At 40.9% G+C, this 18,092-nt stretch overlaps 1 protein-coding gene across 1 annotated transcript in view; it reads right to left on the bottom strand.

The window, feature by feature from the left end:
• Positions 1–18,092, bottom strand: part of LOC103018155 (dystonin) — a 489,012-nt gene that overhangs the window by 260,165 nt on the left and 210,755 nt on the right. Inside the window, 1 exon segment of the mRNA XM_057554087.1 lies at positions 16,007–16,068. Coding sequence (XP_057410070.1) covers positions 16,007–16,068 — 62 coding nt within the window.

Here is an 18,092-nt window from a genome sequence, read left to right as displayed (position 1 = left end):
TTCTTTAAGCAGGTAAGAAAGCCACAAAATAACATATTTAAAAGTTCCTAATATAAGACATGTGGGGGGAATTCCCTGGTGGTCCAGTGGTTAAGACTCTGTGCTTCCACTGCAGGGGGCATGGAACTATCCATGGTCAGGGAACTAAGATCCCGCATGCCGTACGGCGCAGTCAAAAAAATATTTTTAAGTTTTTAAAAAACTTTTAAAAGACCTATGGATTGCCAATAAATATCATTTCCCATACCCCTATAATGGACACACAATTTAAAGGTTGGCATACTCCTGGATCAATTTTGCTTTCATTCCAATGGAATCTGAAAATGTTGGCAATGAATGAATAAAATACATTGTGAGGAAGTAATTAAAATAAAAATATATTCTTGTCCATGTTATGTTGGTAGATGTTCTTACATTTATTTCAGTTATTGATTCTGTCACAAATGCATCTCAATACCATGCGTAAATATCAAGCAACAGCACTTTAGTAATGCTCTGTATTTCCTGTATACCATATCATACACATCTCATTGGAAAATCCTAAAAAAAGGTAGATCTTTTGCTACTTTCGTTTGTGAAACGTATCCCTCTTTTAATTGAAAATAAAATAGGTAAAAAAAAAGTTGTTAAAAGTGGACATCTTATGCAAACTATTATATACAGGATGGGTAAACAACTAGGTCCTACTGTATAGCACAGGGAACCAAAAACAATCTCCTCGGATAAACCATAATGGAAAAGAATATGAAAAAGAATATATATATGTATAACTGAATCACTTTGCTGTATAGCAGAAACACAACACTGTAAATCAACTATATTTCAATAAAATTTTAAAAAATAAAAAATACAAAAATTAAAATTAAAAAAGTGAACGTCTTACATGAATACATCATAAGTGAAAGATTAAACATTAACCTAGACTAATGTGATATAAATTGAGCCAATGATATGAAAACTCCTTAGAACATGTCATTTGAGGGGAACTATTCACGTGAAGTGACAAGAGCACGTGAAGACTCAGGGAAATCATCAATAAGAGAGATATTTGTTTGTATGTTTGTACTTTCAAGATTATAAAGTAACTGAGTTGACCTGTCAGGTAAATGTAAATAACTAATTTACAACTAAGGACACAGAGCCTTAAAAATGTCATGTTACTTGACCAAATTTGCACATCTTTAAACTTAGGTTTGTTAGATTCCACAGTTGTTACCAGCTTCATACCCTTCATGATCACTTAGGGTGGTGTAGCTTTAATACACATGTGAATCCCTAACAGATAAAAGAACAGTTAAAAACCTGCACTGAATTGAGCCTATAACCACACGTCAATCATCTCAATTAAACAAAACTCTCAAATAAGTACTAGGCATGTAAAGTACAACATGATTAACGTAATTAACAGTGCTGTATGTTATATATGAAAATTGTTAAGAGTGAATCCTAAGACTTTTCATCATAAGAAAAAACTTTTTTCTTTTTCTTTTATTTTGTATCTGTATGAGACAATGGATGTTCACTAAACTTATTGTGATCATTATTTCATGATGTATGCAAGTCAAATCATTATGCTGCACACCTTAAACTTATACAGGGCTGTACGTCAATTATACCTCAATAAAACTGGAAGAAGGGAAAAAAAGAAATTCTTTAAGCCGACATCAGCGTCAGAATATGGTAGCACTGTGAATCCACAGCCCAGGCCATCGGCATTTAGTTCAGCACTTTTAGACGTACACAGTAGTCTTCCCCGCTTCAACGGCTTCCCTCTGAAGCCGTCCCTCTCTCCCTTTTTCACACACAGACATCTCTTCTATATCACGTTAAGATCAAATGACTGTATTATATAGGCAACTGTTTCCAACCTCCTAGGCCAGACCAATGTGAGCCATCGTGGGCCCTGACACCCCGCCCACTTTCTGTGTCAAGTTCTCCCCCACCCACCCTGCAGAGCACAGACCCTCTGCGCTCTCTCATCACTGGTTTCTGCTTCCTACTTGTCTCCCTTATCAGCCCCTTTTAAACCAGTTTCTGAATCTTCCCTCAGGTTTGCAGCACAGCAAACACTGACCAGGGCCTGGAAACAGGGCTTTCTGTTAGATTCTATGGAAAGGAGCATCTTAGATAACCTTCAAAGAAACCTAACCACACCTGCATGACAGGGCTCAGGATACACCACCCCAAACAGGGCACCTGGGCAGACTGAATGTCTTCTTTAAGCTGAAGGAGCTGGGAAACAGCAGGTGCTGGCAGGGCTCTGTCATTCCCCCCACCCGCCTCTCCTCCGAGCAGGTCATGAGACCCTCATGTGAGAGGTGCCCTCCCTGTACCTGGAGGAAAGGAGCATCCTTATCTCTGCAGGTGACAGGAATCTGAACAGACAGGCCTTCCTAAGCTTCCCCAGTTTATTACTCTCAGCTCACACCCTTCTGTCCTGTCACGTTTTCCCAGGACCCTCTACTCTGCATCAAATCTACTGTTAAAAACACTCAGGTTTGGGGCTTCCCTGGTGGCGCAGTGGTTGAGAATCTGCCTGCCAATGCAGGGGACACGGGTTCGAGCCCTGATCTGGGAAGATCCCACATGCCACGGAGCAAATAGGCCCGTGAGCCACAATTACTGAGCCTGCACGTCTGGAGCCTGCGCTCCGCAACAAGGGAGGCCGCGATAGTGAGAGGCCCGCGCACCGCGATGAAGAGTGGCCCCCACTTGCCGCAATTAGAGAAAGCCCTCGCACAGAAACGAAGACCCAACAGAGCCATAAATAAAATAAATAAATAAAATTAAAAATTAAAAAAAAAAAAAAAAAAAACCACTCAGGTTTAACGGTTTCTTTGGGTCTTCATTTCCTCATGAAGGTTCCTGGATCACATAAAACTCTTATGAAACACATCTGTATGCTTTTCTCTTATTAATCTGTCTTTTGTCCTACAGCCCAACCAAGAACGTAGAAGCGGAGAAGGAAAAGATTTCTTCTTCCTTCCCTACCTGCAGTAAGGCTACAGAGAATCTACTAATATTATCAGTATATTATTAGAGAATTCCCAAGTGAGGAAAATCTAGCTCTAGCCAATACTCTGCTAAATTCTGAACTGAGGAAAATAACGGTAGGTAAGTATGGCAAAGCTAATTTATTTATTTACTTATTTATTTATATGCCTTTAATTAATTTATTTTTATATTATATTTTTATTATGTGTATTCTTATTTATTTGTATTTAATTTATTTTTATTATATTTTTATTATATGTATTTATTTATTTATATGTATTTAACCTTAGATAAATACATTAATCTCATCTATTAATATGAGTGAACTTCCTACTACCAACACGAATGGAGAAACTGAATTGTGCCATGGAAAGAACACGCAGAGGCCTCAAAAGGATGATCAAAACGTGGTCCTGACGATACTCCTGTTTGACTTGGGGCCTCAGTTTCTGTCCCTGTAGCGCAGTAGGTATCTTCAGCATTGAAAGAAGGAAGTCATCACAGATTTATTTTTCTTCCAGACTAACTTTTATCTCACTCCCAACAAAGCAACACTTTTTACTTTCCCATCACAGTAGTCATAGTTCTGTATTATAAACTAGGGAGGGAAAGTTTCATCTGGTTTCAGATTCACTCATGAAGCAAAAAATTCCTCAGGGATCTGAGGGAAACAGTGTATCAGGCACTGTGCTGGGGCTGAGAGGCCCTGTTTAGTGAGACAAACACAGGGCAGCCCTCATGCGGCTTGGAGTCCAGTATAAACAACAAGCCAAGTCTTCTGCTTAAATCCACCCACTACAGAACGCGTGTGCTGAGGTGAAGCCCTATATAACATGACTTAGGAGATGTCAGCGCTGCGGATCAAAGTGTAATTTTTTCTTTGAAAAATGCCTTAGTCAGTGCCCTTCTCTGATTAAACTGTCACCTTCGGGAATGCTGCTTGGCTTTTTCATATACTTTTATCTATATCTCTAAATTCTTGCAAAGCATATTGATTAGATAAGAATGCAAATAAAAATTTATGGCTGAACCATCATGGCAAAGACTTGAAGTAATGTTGGGAGAGATGAGAACTGAGAAAAGCAGCAACGTACCTCAGCATAGTGCCTACTTCTGTGTCTTCATTTCTTGATCATTCTTTAGCCCTGTGACTCTACTGAGGCAAAATGGGGCAGGATGACAGAGTTTTTCTGTGGCCCCAGAAGGACCAAGGACTGACCCTCAGCTCTGCCACATTCCAGCCCCTTCACGCTGGGCAGGTAACGGTGTTCCCTGAGCTTCCCAAATGTCACTGGTTAAACAAGGATTCAACCAGACAACCCACGTTATGCATCCCGTCCAGGACGTGCACAGCCTAAACATTTGTGTTTGGAGCATAAGTAATAATAATAACAATAAGGAAATCAAGAGGACGAAAAATTATAATTGACCACAAGATGGAACTAAAGTTATCTGATGAAATCAGTCAAATTTTGGTGTTCTTAATTTGAAAAGGTAATTCACTACTATATCAAAAAACACTAAAATCACTTGTAACTACTTAAATGACTCTCCCCAGGAAAAAAAGGTTTGTCTTCTTGTCATAAAATAAATTTAAGTTCAAAATATATTTTACTATTAACTCATCCTCCATTCTCTATAAATAAACCCCTGCTCTGTAGTCCTCAAAAATGCTCATGTCATAAAAGTCTGTAAAAGGGCTGTGAAACTGTTCCCAGTTAAAGCAGAATAAAGAGACATGACAACTAAATACAACGCTGACCATGACCTGGACGCTGCCCTGGGGAAATGGTGTAAAGGGCCAACCACAAAACTGGGGCATAGAAAACAGACTGTAAAGCAGCGTAGCTTTATGAAGTGGGTAAATGTGTGGTTATGAAAAAACATCCCTACTCTTGGGAAATGCTGAAGTATTGAGGGGGAAAGGGCCATGGGGTATAGAACTTACCCCCACGTGGTTCAGATAAAAAAGTACACACACACACACACACACACACACACACGCGCACACCGTGTCGGGGTCATGATACAGAAAACAGGGTAAATGTCAGCAAGAGTCAATCTGGGTAAAGGGCATACCAGGGCAGGATTCCTTGTACTATTTTTACTTTTGCAACTTGTTAAAGCATAAAATTATTTCCAACAATTTAAAAATATAAAAATAAATCTCTGGTCTATCTCTGTTAATTAGTATTTCGCACATCTTGTCCTCTAAACCAGGGGTCCCCAACAGGTACCGGTCTGCGGCCTGTTAGGAACCAGGCCACAAAGCAGGAGGTGAGCGGCGGGCAAGGGAGCGAAGCTTCATCTGCAACTCCCCATCGCTCCCCATCACTCACATTACCGCCTGAACCATCCCCCCTCCACCCCACCCGTGGAAAACCTGTCTTCCATGAAACCAGACCCTGGTGCCAAAAAGGTGGGGGACCACTGCTCTAAACAAATGATACGATTGTATCATCTTGGTCTTGGAAAGCATCTTTGACACCACCTAGTCAACCCTCCAACCAATGCATGAACCATTTCTGTTCCATCTCTGATAGACTCTAACTACATCTCCACAGGATTTTGGTGGAAATTTCATAACGGATGGGGAGTGCCTGTCCCATGAAGCCATGGTTGACTTCACACCAGGCAGTTTTAATAGTTCATATGTAATAGGATGATCGTGGCCCCAAAGATATCAAGTCCTAATCCCTGGAAACTGAATGTTGTCTTATTTGGAAAAGAGTCTTTGCAGATGTGTTAAGAATTTTGTAATGGGAAGATTATCCTGGATTATCCCAGTGAGCTCGAAATCCAATCCCAAGCGTCCTTATAAAAGAGAGGCACTGGAGGGTTTCCTTGGTGGTGTAGTGGTTAAGAATCTGCCTGCCAATGCAGGGAACACGGGTTCGAGCCCTGGTCCGGGAAGAAGCCACATGCCGCAGAGCAACTAAGTCCATGCACCACAACTACTGAGCCTGAGCTCTAGAGCCCGCGTGCCACAACTACTGAGCCCATGTGCCACAACTACTGAACCCATGCGCCTAGAGCCCATGCTCCGCAACAAGAGAAGCCACGACAATGAGAAGCCCACGCACCGCAATGAAGAGTAGCCCCCGCTCGCCACAACTAGAGAAAGCCTGTGCAGCAACAAAGACCCAATGCAGTCAAAAATAAGATAAAATAAAATACAATAAATAAATAAATAATTTTTTTAAAATAAAAATAAAAATAGAGAGAGGTACTGGGAACGTGACACACATAGACCAGGAGGAGGCGCTGTGATCGCGGAGGCAGACTAGAATGGTGTGGCCACAAGTCAGGGAATGCTGGAACCACCAGACCCTGAAAGAAGCAAGGATGGAATTCTCCCCGAGAGCCTCTGGGGGGAGCATGGCTTTTCTAACACCTTGATTTCAGCCCAGAAAAAAATGATTTCAGACTTCTACCCTCCAGAACTGTGAGAGCATAGGCTTCATTGCTCTAAGTCACTGAGTGTGTGTAATTTGTTACAGCAGCCATCAGAAACTAATAATATACCCTTAGATCAAAAAACACTCAACTGAATGCCTATTACTGGGCACTGCGGATGTTTAGAGAGAGGTTTTATACTGAATTTAAATCTTCAAACTTGAAAGTATTCATCAATCTTTGGATCAAATAAACCCCAAACTGCACTCTTTCTTATATGACTACCTTGTCAATATCTGAAAACACATTTCTCTGTAATCCTCTCTTCTCAAAGCCACCTTCCCCACTTGTCTCTGTCATCCCTCATCCGAGAGATGGTTTCCAGACGCTCACCATCATGGTTGCCTCCTGTGGTCACTTTCTTTTTGACTGTCCCTTAAAACGCACTGTCATGACCTGAACAAAACACGCTGGATGTGGGCTGACCAGAGGGTATTCAGCTCTGCTAAGACGGCCTGCGACTGCATGCAGGTGCATCACTGCTGTCCATCTGCAGCCAGCAGGACCCCCCAGCTCTGACTGCATGAATCGCTGCCCCACCAGACCTTCTGTGTCCTACAGGGAAATTTTTCAATCTTTGAGCAGAACTTTACATTTTCCACCGTTAAGTTCTGTCTTTTTGATGAGACTAGAGGTCCAGCTTTCTTGATCTATTTATTACATTAAGTATCCCTCCAACCTATAATCTGATCAGCAGGCATTCTCCAACTCCATCTGAGTACCTGCTACAAAACAAAGGAAAGAACTAAGAGAGAGAGGCCCCTGTAGTCCCCTCCCTGTAGGTTCCCTCATTCAGCAAACACAGTCATTGCCGTCATAGAATTCACAATATAGTTACTTCTAGTTCCTTAATGCCTATGTGTGAAATTCACAGTTCTTCCTAAAATGCCAGTTACGTTACGTTGCGTTTGTCCTCAAAAACTTCCAATGACATCCTTGGCTAGCCCATCACATCTGCTTCTTACCCGGCTTCACCATTTCTTTCTTTTTTTTTTTTTTTTAATTTTTACTGAAATATAGTCGACTGACAATGTTGTGTTAGTTTCAGGTGTGGCGTCACCATTTCTATCCAACCTGGTCTCCTTCCAGCAAACCCTAGTGGTCCAGTACATCAGGCGCACGGCACACGGCCCCAGCCCACCCCCTCCTCTGCACCCAGCTTAAGCCAACGTCCCTACCCTGTCACAGTCCCTGACTACTCAGGGCCACCCAAGTCTCCTGGCTCTGACCTCGTAAAACCCTTACTGTCTCCTACTCGTTCTGGCACTTCATCCTATGCTGCCTGGCATAACTGGTAATGGTTTTACACAAATGTATTTAATGTCTCCAACAAAACAGGAAGCTGCATGAAAACAGTACTTTCTAAACTGTATTTCAGATACAGCCCTGCTTACACCAAAGCTCAACACAGCCCTGCTGAAAGTGAACTGAGTGTTATTCTGGACCTTTTTTTATTGATGAGGAATTTTATCACAAAGAAATTGTTATTCTTCATGATGAGAAGATATTCAGAGTTTCTCAATCCCAAGCTACTAGTCACCTACATACTAGTAGGTGACTTCACACTCTATGTTATCTCTTACAATCTTGAAGTTGTCAAGATTACCAAGTCAACTATTTTTTCACATTTACAAAAACCTGATTTGCTTCTAAATTCTACACTTTGAGCCTTTAACCAGACATTTCCTCCAAAAGCTTTCAACCCTTCCTCTACTACGTACACTATCTCTTACAACACAACAGAAATAACTTAAACGTCATGTCATAAGCTCAGCTTCCCCTTTTAGCTTTGATCACTAAATTCATCCTTAAAAATTTAGTGCAGTAGAGAGAGAACAAGATCCAGAGTCAGCCAGACTGGGGTGTCATCCTCCCTTCCTCCTCAGACAGGTGTACTCTCTCTTAGCCTTATTTTCCATACACATCCTGAGAATTATTAGCTATATGACCTGGGGAAATTATGGAACCTCTCTGGGCATCAGTTTCATCATCTGTAACGTGGGGATTAAGAACAGTCAGGATCCAGATGAATAGATAAAGAAGATGTGGTACATATATACAAGGGAATACTACTCAGCTATAAAAAAATAATGAAATAATGCCATTTGCAGCTACATGGATGGACCTAGAGATGATCATACTAAGTGACGTAAGTCAGACAAAGACAAATATCATATGATATCACTTTATGTGGAATCTAAAATATGATACAAATAAATTTATTTACAAAACAGAAACAGACTCACGGTTGCCAAGAGGGAGAGGAGTGGGAGAGGGATGGAGTGGGAGGTTGGGGCTATCAGATGCAAACTAGTATATATAGGATGGATAAACAACAAGGTCCTACTGTATAGCACAGGGAACTATATTCAATATCCTGTGATAAACCTTAATGGAAAAGAATATGAAAAGAATGTATGGTTGTGTGTGTGTGTGTGTGTGTGTGTATATATATATATATAAAACTGAATCACTTTGCTGTACAGCAAAAATTAACATAACATTATAAATCAACTATACTTCAATTAAATAAATTAAAAAAAAATAGGTCCTGTCCATAAGAACTGTTGTGAGAAATACATTAAGACGTGAAAGTGACAGCCTCGCATGTGGTTTGCTCTCAAATAATATTAGCAGCTATTAGTAGTAGTAGTAATAGTATTAATATTGTAACTATCAATTAATAAATTAATTATTATTAATTTATTAATTATTAATTAATGAACATAGCATACAGTAGAGGTGCAATAGCTACTACTATTTTTTAAACATTATCAGAATATTTGTTGGTTATATCAAATGAAACTGATGGTTCGTTACAATATTTATCATTTTATCTATGACAGGTGCTCTCATAGTGTGGCCCCAGCTAAGCAGCATCAGCTTTTTGTTAGAAACCCAACTTCCTGGAACTTATTAGAATGGGAAATTTTCAGGCCCCACCCCAGATCCAGTGAATATGAAGCCTTGGGCTGGGGCCCAACCATCTATTTTAACAAGCCCTCCAAGTGGCTCTGATGCAGCTCAAGTTTAAGAATCACATGTATAGGTCTAAGGTCTTGAAAAAATACCTTATTTGCCAATTTTAAGAACCACAACCTGCATTATACTTTCAGAAAAGGTATTTTTCATTAGCCCTTTATAAAGCCGATGCTTCAAAAATTTTCCTCTCTCATCTGTGCCCACAGATGGTAAAATTACTGAAGAAGTATGCAATGGTCGAGAACACAGAGCAAATAGAGATTTCTTCCTATTCCCTAAAAGTTATCACTGTGTTCTCAGCTTGGGGATTTACATTTCCTCCCAGCCACCAAATCACAAAACAAAGAATAGTGTGATTGATTCAGCAGGGCCATGAAGTCACTGCCTTGACAATGTGTGCAAAGGATGTCTATGCTGTAAGTAAATCAAGCTTTCCAAAGACAAGATGGAACAGAGATAAAAGTGTAATCATCAACTGGGTATCTCCCAGGTGGTAACCAAGCAGGTTACTAAGAGGGTGTGGTTCAGTACGGAATCCAGGGCCTCTTCCTCTCCAAATGCATTTATGTATCAATAAAGTAAAACTCAGACCAAACATCCAATTACACAATGTTAATTAATACATTTACAGTACAGCTAACCAGTGCTGAAGAATATATTTCCACCATAAACGGTTAGTTAGATGGATCCAACACAAGTAAAGCACATTATATGAATTCTCCAGACTGCAATCTTGCAAAAATTTTTCATCCCCTTAAATTATTCCTCTTCAGTGTAGCCTCTCATTCACAGCTCAAGTTCTAATTCTGGGCCCAGGCAAACAATGAGTTAAAAAGGAATCTTCTGATCTTTAAAGTGCTTCAGAAAATAAAGGGCTTCCTTTCTTCTTGTTTCCTCAGAGCAAGGCAAAAGCTACATCATTGGTACTTAGATCTGGGTGCCATCTCTTATATATGCTCATAAATTTCTAGACAGCAAGACAGAACTGCATGTGATCAGGAATAACAAAAATTAAATAGTGACCTAAGACCCTCTAGTTTATAAAGTGCCATGGGTAGAATGGGCATAAATGAATACTGTAAATAATAGAAGAAGGCCAACAATTTTATATTTTAGAACAACTCTCTGGGTAAAATTCAGCTAACTGAAGTCACAGGTATTTTCAATAACAACCAGCTCAAGTTTTAGTACTATAATTTAAATTATGCTAAAGAATAATACATAATCTTTTCTGACAACCATAGTTTACCTAGAGATCATAATTTGCAAGGTAAACAATCCAATATATTCAGCATGTGAAGAATCTTGTAGAGGCAGCAGATGTGAATGTGTTAACTGGGCTTCATCCTTAAATATATTTTGCAGAATGATGAATCAAAAGGAAAACATTCTTGCCTGAACAATCAGTTTAAATAAGGACAGGCTTAGTCATACAACTGAAATACCAGAGCACTAAAATTTAGATACATCTGGAAAAAAGCCAAAGACGTCTGCTCACCAACAAACATGAGTTTTAATTAAGCAAACTGTTTAAACAAATGTAATTTTAGCTCTGATAAATATAAGTCTATATTAATTTTTTTCTGGAGAAAAAGCTATATTAAAAAATCCTAACCAAGTATTTTAAGGAAACAGTGTTTACACATATGGATATAATAGTAACTTAAGCAATCATCTAAAAGCTCCACGATGTTTACTTTTCTCAGTCACATAAACTTTTAAAAATTGACCTTGCTAGAAGTATCCCCTGGGCACTGGGTATACGCTAGTTTACTGCTGCATAAATCCTAACTTCCTAACTCATGGGGATTAACTAGCAAATATCTGAAAGTATAAGGTGGAGAAAAGTAAACAGTCTAACAGCCAAGGGGAACCCGCTGGCATCTGCAAAACATCCCAGTGCACCAAGGAGTCCAAGGCTGACCTGGGCCCCCAGCCAAGTCCTGCTCTCGCTATGTGGCTTCTGATGCAGCTAGACCAGGAGGGGCTGTGGCGGGTGCCCCTTCTCTTAAATCAGGGAAGCAAACTGGACAATTCAAAAGCTATCCTCCAAGCACGAATCCAAGTGAAGGTACAACTGAGGACCAGGAGTGTGCTGAGTCTTCACAGACACCCTTTCTGCGAGGGGAGTGTGTGGGAGAAGAGGAAAACAGGCCTTTGGGCCCCAAGATCAACCCACAGACCACAAGGGAGGGGTGTGTAGAGAGGGTGTGGCTCAAGTGACCCAGCAGGACTCCAAGGCAAGACGGCCAATCTATCTCCCCCATAGATTCTGACCCCCAAACCCTAGCTTTTTCTAAAACAGATGTACTAAGAGGGAAAGTACTTGAGGTAAAGAAGAGATTTGGATAAGGCAGGTAGCAGGGCACGAGAGGCACCCCACCCCTGCTTTACTATTTGGTTTGCAGCCATCCATATTAGCCCACTCTTCCACCAGCTCTCACTGACTGAGTGCTAACAATCTGCCAAGCACCATACTTTATGCTTAGATGGACGATCTCATCAAATCCTCACACTAATCCACTATTTACAGATGAGGGCGAAGAAGGTTACGGTCACACCAATAATAAAGTGCAGATCTGTCTACCTTCCATCTTTGCCTTACATGTCACAGACTGACAACCTTGTAGGAGAGTCTTCTTTCAAAGACAAAATATACTATTTATCAAATGAAAAGGAAAATCCAGTGAAGAAGGTCTGTTCTGGAACTAAGCTCTCAATTACCTCACTGCCCAAAGGAGCAGACCTACTAACAACAGATCTCCCTGCAGCCACAACTTGGGTAAAATAATTACAGAATATTAAACCACAATAAACACATAAAATAATCACTTAGAAAGGGCAAAATTTTTAAGAATTATTTCAAAAGATGGGGACCACACTCTGGCCTGCGTCAGCAGCCCAGGCAGCTAATAAGCCCAGGGCAGAGTCTCCAGGACTTGGTCCCCGCATACAACTCCTGGGCTATGGGGGGCAGCCCAGGGCACAAGGTAGGCATCCTTCCCCTCTTTTCCCCCTTTAACCTCCTCCTCCACCCCTTCTTCTCTCTTTTCTCTTCTAACCCCCTTTCCCCCTCCCCTCCCCATTGTTTAAGGGGAAGGTCTACAGTTAAAATGACAAAACAGAGTGAGTACACACATAAAATTACTCGAATATTATCTAAATGATTTTATTCCCACTTTTTTTCTCTCTTTACCCATCAATTATTCCTTCATTTTGCTGACTCGTTCCTCATGGTCACCCTTTCCCTTAACATTTATATAACATAATCTAATTTTATAAAAAACACTTCAAATAACATACTTTCATTCGTTGCAAGGGAATAAGGTAAGTCAAGAAAGGTAAGGGATCTGCTTCTCTCCTGTCCCTGTTTCTCCCTGAATATGTTCAATATTTCAAGGGAAGAATATAAGAAGATCAATACAGAAGAAATATTTCTTTCTAATATAGAGATGTTTAATCTAAAATCCATTTACTTACTTTATATTTCCTACTAATTGGGTTACAACCAAATGGTCCCCAACAGCAACAGTATCCAACATTCCTCTCATCATCACGTGGGTGAAACATGGAAAAGATGACACGAAATGTGGCCTTTCTCTGGTCAACTCACAACACACACCTGAACAGCTTGGTGCCCCAAAACGTTTAGGGATATCTGATGATTTTTCTTCACTTGAGGGTAATGCTCTAGTTTCCAGACATAAAAGAATAAATGTTAAAAAAAAAAAACCAAAAACCTATGTTCTCACATATGTGAGTTTTGGGTCAGAAATTTCAGTGCATAATTTTTCAATAAGAGTGAATTTTAAATTCTGCCCTACTTCAAGAAACAAATAAGCTAATTTGATTATAAGCCTAATTAGTTAGACTGGCATCTATCTAATGGCTGTTGTGCATAAAACACTTATTTTCCTAATTCTTACTGGGTTGCAGCAGAAGTAAGCCTTAAATCTTCTAGATGTGTCATTTTACCAAAAAAAGAGGTCACATACTCCAAGTAAATCAGGATTTGAACCCTTGCTGTCTGACTGTGCCGGCTTTGTGGGCCTAACCACTAAATTAGACCACCTTGGAGGGTTGTTGGAGGATTAAGCGATTTAAAACTTGCCATGGGCGTTACACATGGTGAGAACACTCTTGCCAGGCCCCATGATGAGCCCTAGGAGTGGATAATGCAGACTTGTCCTCAAAAAGCTCAACTAGTGTTTTGAATTTTGAGCAAAGGCAGTTTCCTTACACGCATTCATCCGATTTACAAGCTGCTCGTAAGGTGAGTGGCCCGGCCCAACACGCCCAGTACCCAGTAGGTCCCCAAGGAACACCCGTCTCGTGCAAGTGCTGCGTTCCCACAGGAGTCATCCTCATGGGTTTCTACCCTCCACTGCCAACACTGTGACTTACACTCCGGAAGACACGGGGAAGCCCTCTGTGTCCCCGACGTGCCACCCCCAGCTGGCCACAGCCACAAAGACTGCCAGGCCAGGAGCCACCAAAGGGGCATTTCTTCACCCAAAACCTCACTCCCCCTGGACTCACCTCAGAGATGGGGAAGTCCTGGCAGAGCCTTCAGCTCCATCGTTCCACAATGCAACCCTCACATCAGCCCACCTCTGCCCTAGCCTGTGTCAGACTTCAGCTCCATCGTTCCACAATGCAACCCTCACATCAGCCCACCTCTGCCCTAGCCTGTGTCAGACTTCAGCTCCAACGTTCCACAATGCAACCCTCACATCAGCCCACCTCTGCCCTAGCCTGTGTCAGAGACTTCAGCTCCATCGTTCCACAATGCAACCCTCACATCAGCCCACCTCTGCCCTAGCCTGTGTCAAAGACTTCAGCTCCAACGTTCCACAATGCAACCCTCACATCAGCCCACCTCTGCCCTAGCCTGTGTCAGAGACTTCAGCTCCAACGTTCCACAATGCAACCCTCACATCAGCCCACCTCTGCCCTAGCCTGTGTCAGAGCCTTCACCTCCAACGTTCCACAATGCAACCCTCACATCAGCCCACCTCTGCCCTAGCCTGTAGCAGAGTCCTGCTCACACGGTGTGCACGGGACACAAAGGATGACACAGAAGACTGGGGGAGGGCAGGTAAACTGCTGGTGTGATACCTTCCTCAGAATTCACAAGACACTGCCTCACGAGAGCATCATAAAGCAGAGGGTCTCCACCTTTTATCTCCAGCCGACACATCAGAGGATTAGTAACAGAAATCCCAGTAGTAACGGAAATCCTTACAGAAGTGAGTCTCAGTTGGGGGGGTGGATGACATGGCCCCCCAGAAGGACGTAACAGATTTGGGAAAAGGATTCTGTCCATGGGTGATGAGAGAGAGGGAACTAAACCTTCTCTCAGGTAATCTGACATGCTCCCTGAAATAAGAATCGCTTTTAGAGAAGGTTATTAAATGCTAGTACAGTACTGGCACCATCCCCCTAGGCTACATGATGGTTCGAATAGGATCTGTAGGATAGCTTAGGAATATAACCACATTAACATAATGTTTCTATGTGAGAAAACTCTTTCCAAGTCCCAAACAACAGATTTAAAATATTACCTTCTCTCCGACTTCAGGACTGTCCATAAAAGGGGAAAAAAGTGACTAAGAGTTAATTGTGAAATCCCATGGGCTCTTTAGCTGAGATTTATGGAGGTATTGGGTCCCACCGATCCAATAATTCTACTGGAATTGGGACCCAATAACTCCATGAAATTGTATGCAAACGTTGTGCACATGTGTATTTTTTGGAAGAGCTCACATCAGATTCTCAAAGTGACCCATGGTACACAAATAAATATTAATTTAAGAACCACGACTATTAACTGCTTCACAGAGAAACATACACATAAGCACCAATCTCTGGTCATACTAAATACAAGAGAGAAACTGATTTGTCTAGACTTCTGTCTATAATCCGTCCTTTTTATCTTTTTTTTTAAAGATATTTTTTTTGATGTGGACCATTTTTAAAGTCTTTTATTGAATTTGTTACAATATTGCTTCTGTTTTATGTTTTGGTTTTTTGGCCGCAAGGCATGTGGGATCTTAGCTCCCTGACCAAGAATTGAACCCACCGCCCACTGCAATAGAAGGCGAAGTCTCAACCACTGGATCACCAGGGTAGTCCCTTTTTTTTTTTTTTTTTTAAATAAACCATCCTTAGTCCCACCTAACTCTCTGCCATCTGCATAAATCTGATGCCAGAAATTGCTTGGAATCTTGAGAGGAAAAAACATTGCTGAGAATTGCAGTTTTTCGATGCCTTAACATGTAAATATTTACATATTTCTTAACCTGCTGAGATTTTTTAGAGTCCAATAATAAGAGGTTTTACTCATGTCACAGAAGACACTGTAATCACTGGGCACTCATCTACCACCCCCATCATGACCCACAGGCCATATACCAAATAATAACAGATGCCTGAAATGCATGTGAAATGCTCTAGAACTGAAACTTCCCACTTGATACTGAAAAGCTGTGCTTCACAGCCATACAATCAAGTACTGCACAATAAATTAAAACCTGCAAAACAATTCCAAGATGCAAAAGAAATATACACTGACCTTCATGAGATGCTGATTTATCCATTTTGTGAATGTTTTCTTCTGAACTTTGTCCCGTTCATCTGGAAGGGGGAAAAAAAGATATAAAAGAAGGTTGGTAAAAATCTATGAATAGGAGACTTTCATTATCACTATGCAAATAAAGAAGAGTAAGGTGTTCAAAAAGTACTGTTTGGTGCACTTGAATTTTCTTGGTAAGTTTTGGCACCTTGAGACTACCTGTGAGAAAAATTGGCCTCTTCCCAGTGTGGCGTTTGCCAGCACTGCCCTCCACACGCTCTGCTGCATCATCCCCACTGCCGCCACCACCAGGAAGTCCTCTCACCTCCACCGCCACCACCAGCCTCCACTGAGCCCCTGCATGAACTTCCCAAAGCACCTGACCACAGACTACAGCCCAGTTGGTCTTCACGGCCACAAGAGGGAAAGGAGGCAATGTCACTCCCATCTCACATAAGAGGAAACCAGGATGTCGAGAGGTCAAAGGACTTGTCGACGATTATTCAGAAAAAGGCTTAAAGCTGTGATAAAAGGCAGGACTGAATTCAGATCCTCTGGCTGGAAGCGGACACTGGTTTAATCACGAACCATGCTGCTTCTCTCCTAGATTCCCCGTGTTGAACGATCTGGTAACAACAAAACGCCCCACTAGATCCTTGCCATAGAGAGTGATACTGTCCTGGTTACTAGACACGGTGCAGAGAAGGGTGAGCAGAGGTCTTATGATGTAGGAGGAAGAGCACTGGAACGTTCCGGTTCATCAAGTTATTATTTCAAAGGCAATCCTAATCTCCAACATCTAGAGAAGATGCTGGAAGCCACACCTCCTCCCCGTCCTGCTCCCAGGCAGCAAACCCCACTCTCCTGTGTCCTCCTCCATCTTCTCTACATCTGGGGCCGGCTCTTCTTTCTCCCCGTGGTCCTCTTTCTTTTCCCACCCCTGGCCAACATCTCCATCCTTTCCCTGGGGGCAAACAGGCCTCGCTCTCTTCATCTCTTTCTCTTCTCATTCTTCATCCCTGAGCCCCATAAACTACTTTAAATGGAACGAAAGTTTCTTTGAAAATGCTATGATCCAGCAATCCCACTCCTGGGCATATGTCCGAAGAAAAGCATAATTCGAAAAGACACATGCACCCCAATGTTCATTGCAGCACTATTTACAATAGCCAAGACATGGAAACAACCTAAATGTCCATCAACAGAAGAATGCATAAAGAAAACATGGTACATATATACAATGCAGTACTACTCGGCCATAAAAAAGAATGAAATAATGCCACTTGCAGCAACATGGATGGACCTAGAGGTTATCATACTAAGTGAAGTAAGTCAGACAGAGAAAGACAAATATCATATGATATCACTCTTATGTGGAATCTAATTTTTAAAATATACAAATGAACTTATTTACAAAATAGAAACAGACTTACAGATCTTGAAAACAAACTTATGGTTACCAAAGGGGAAACATGGGTGGGGGGGTGATAAATCAGGAGCTTGGGATTAACACACACACACTGCTATATATAAGACAGATAACCAGCAAGGACCTACTGTATAGCAAAGGCAACTCTACTCAATATTCTGTAATAACCTATGTGGGAAAAGAATGTGAGAAAAAATGAATATATGTATATGTATAACTGAATCACTTTGCTGTGCACCTGAAACTAACACAATATTGTAAATCAACTATGCTCCAATAAAATTTTTAAAAAAGAAGAAAAAAAGAAAATGCTTGTCCTATTCATGAAAAGTATTTACGTGCTTTACACTAATTTAAACATAAACAAAAATACTTAAATATGTCAACTGGGAAAAATATCTGTAAAATGAGACACAGATTACTAATATTAATACAAAAAAAAATAAAAAAGAATAAGATGAACATCCATGTATAACTGGGCAAAAGCAGACAATGAAAATGATTAAAAATTTATGAAATGAAATTAATTTTAAAAATGAAAAAAAGTAAATGCCCACAGGTACTCAACCTCACTAACAAATAATAATATAGAATAAAAATAAGCTTTTTCACCTATCAAGTTGTCAAGATTTTATGAAAAAAAAATTCATGTTGACG

The sequence above is a fragment of the Balaenoptera acutorostrata genome, chromosome 10, assembly GCF_949987535.1.
Source record: "Balaenoptera acutorostrata chromosome 10, mBalAcu1.1, whole genome shotgun sequence".
NCBI lineage: Eukaryota > Metazoa > Chordata > Mammalia > Artiodactyla > Balaenopteridae > Balaenoptera > Balaenoptera acutorostrata.
The sequence above is the reverse complement of the archived record's forward strand: the minus strand, read 5'-3'. Positions and strand labels throughout refer to the sequence as shown.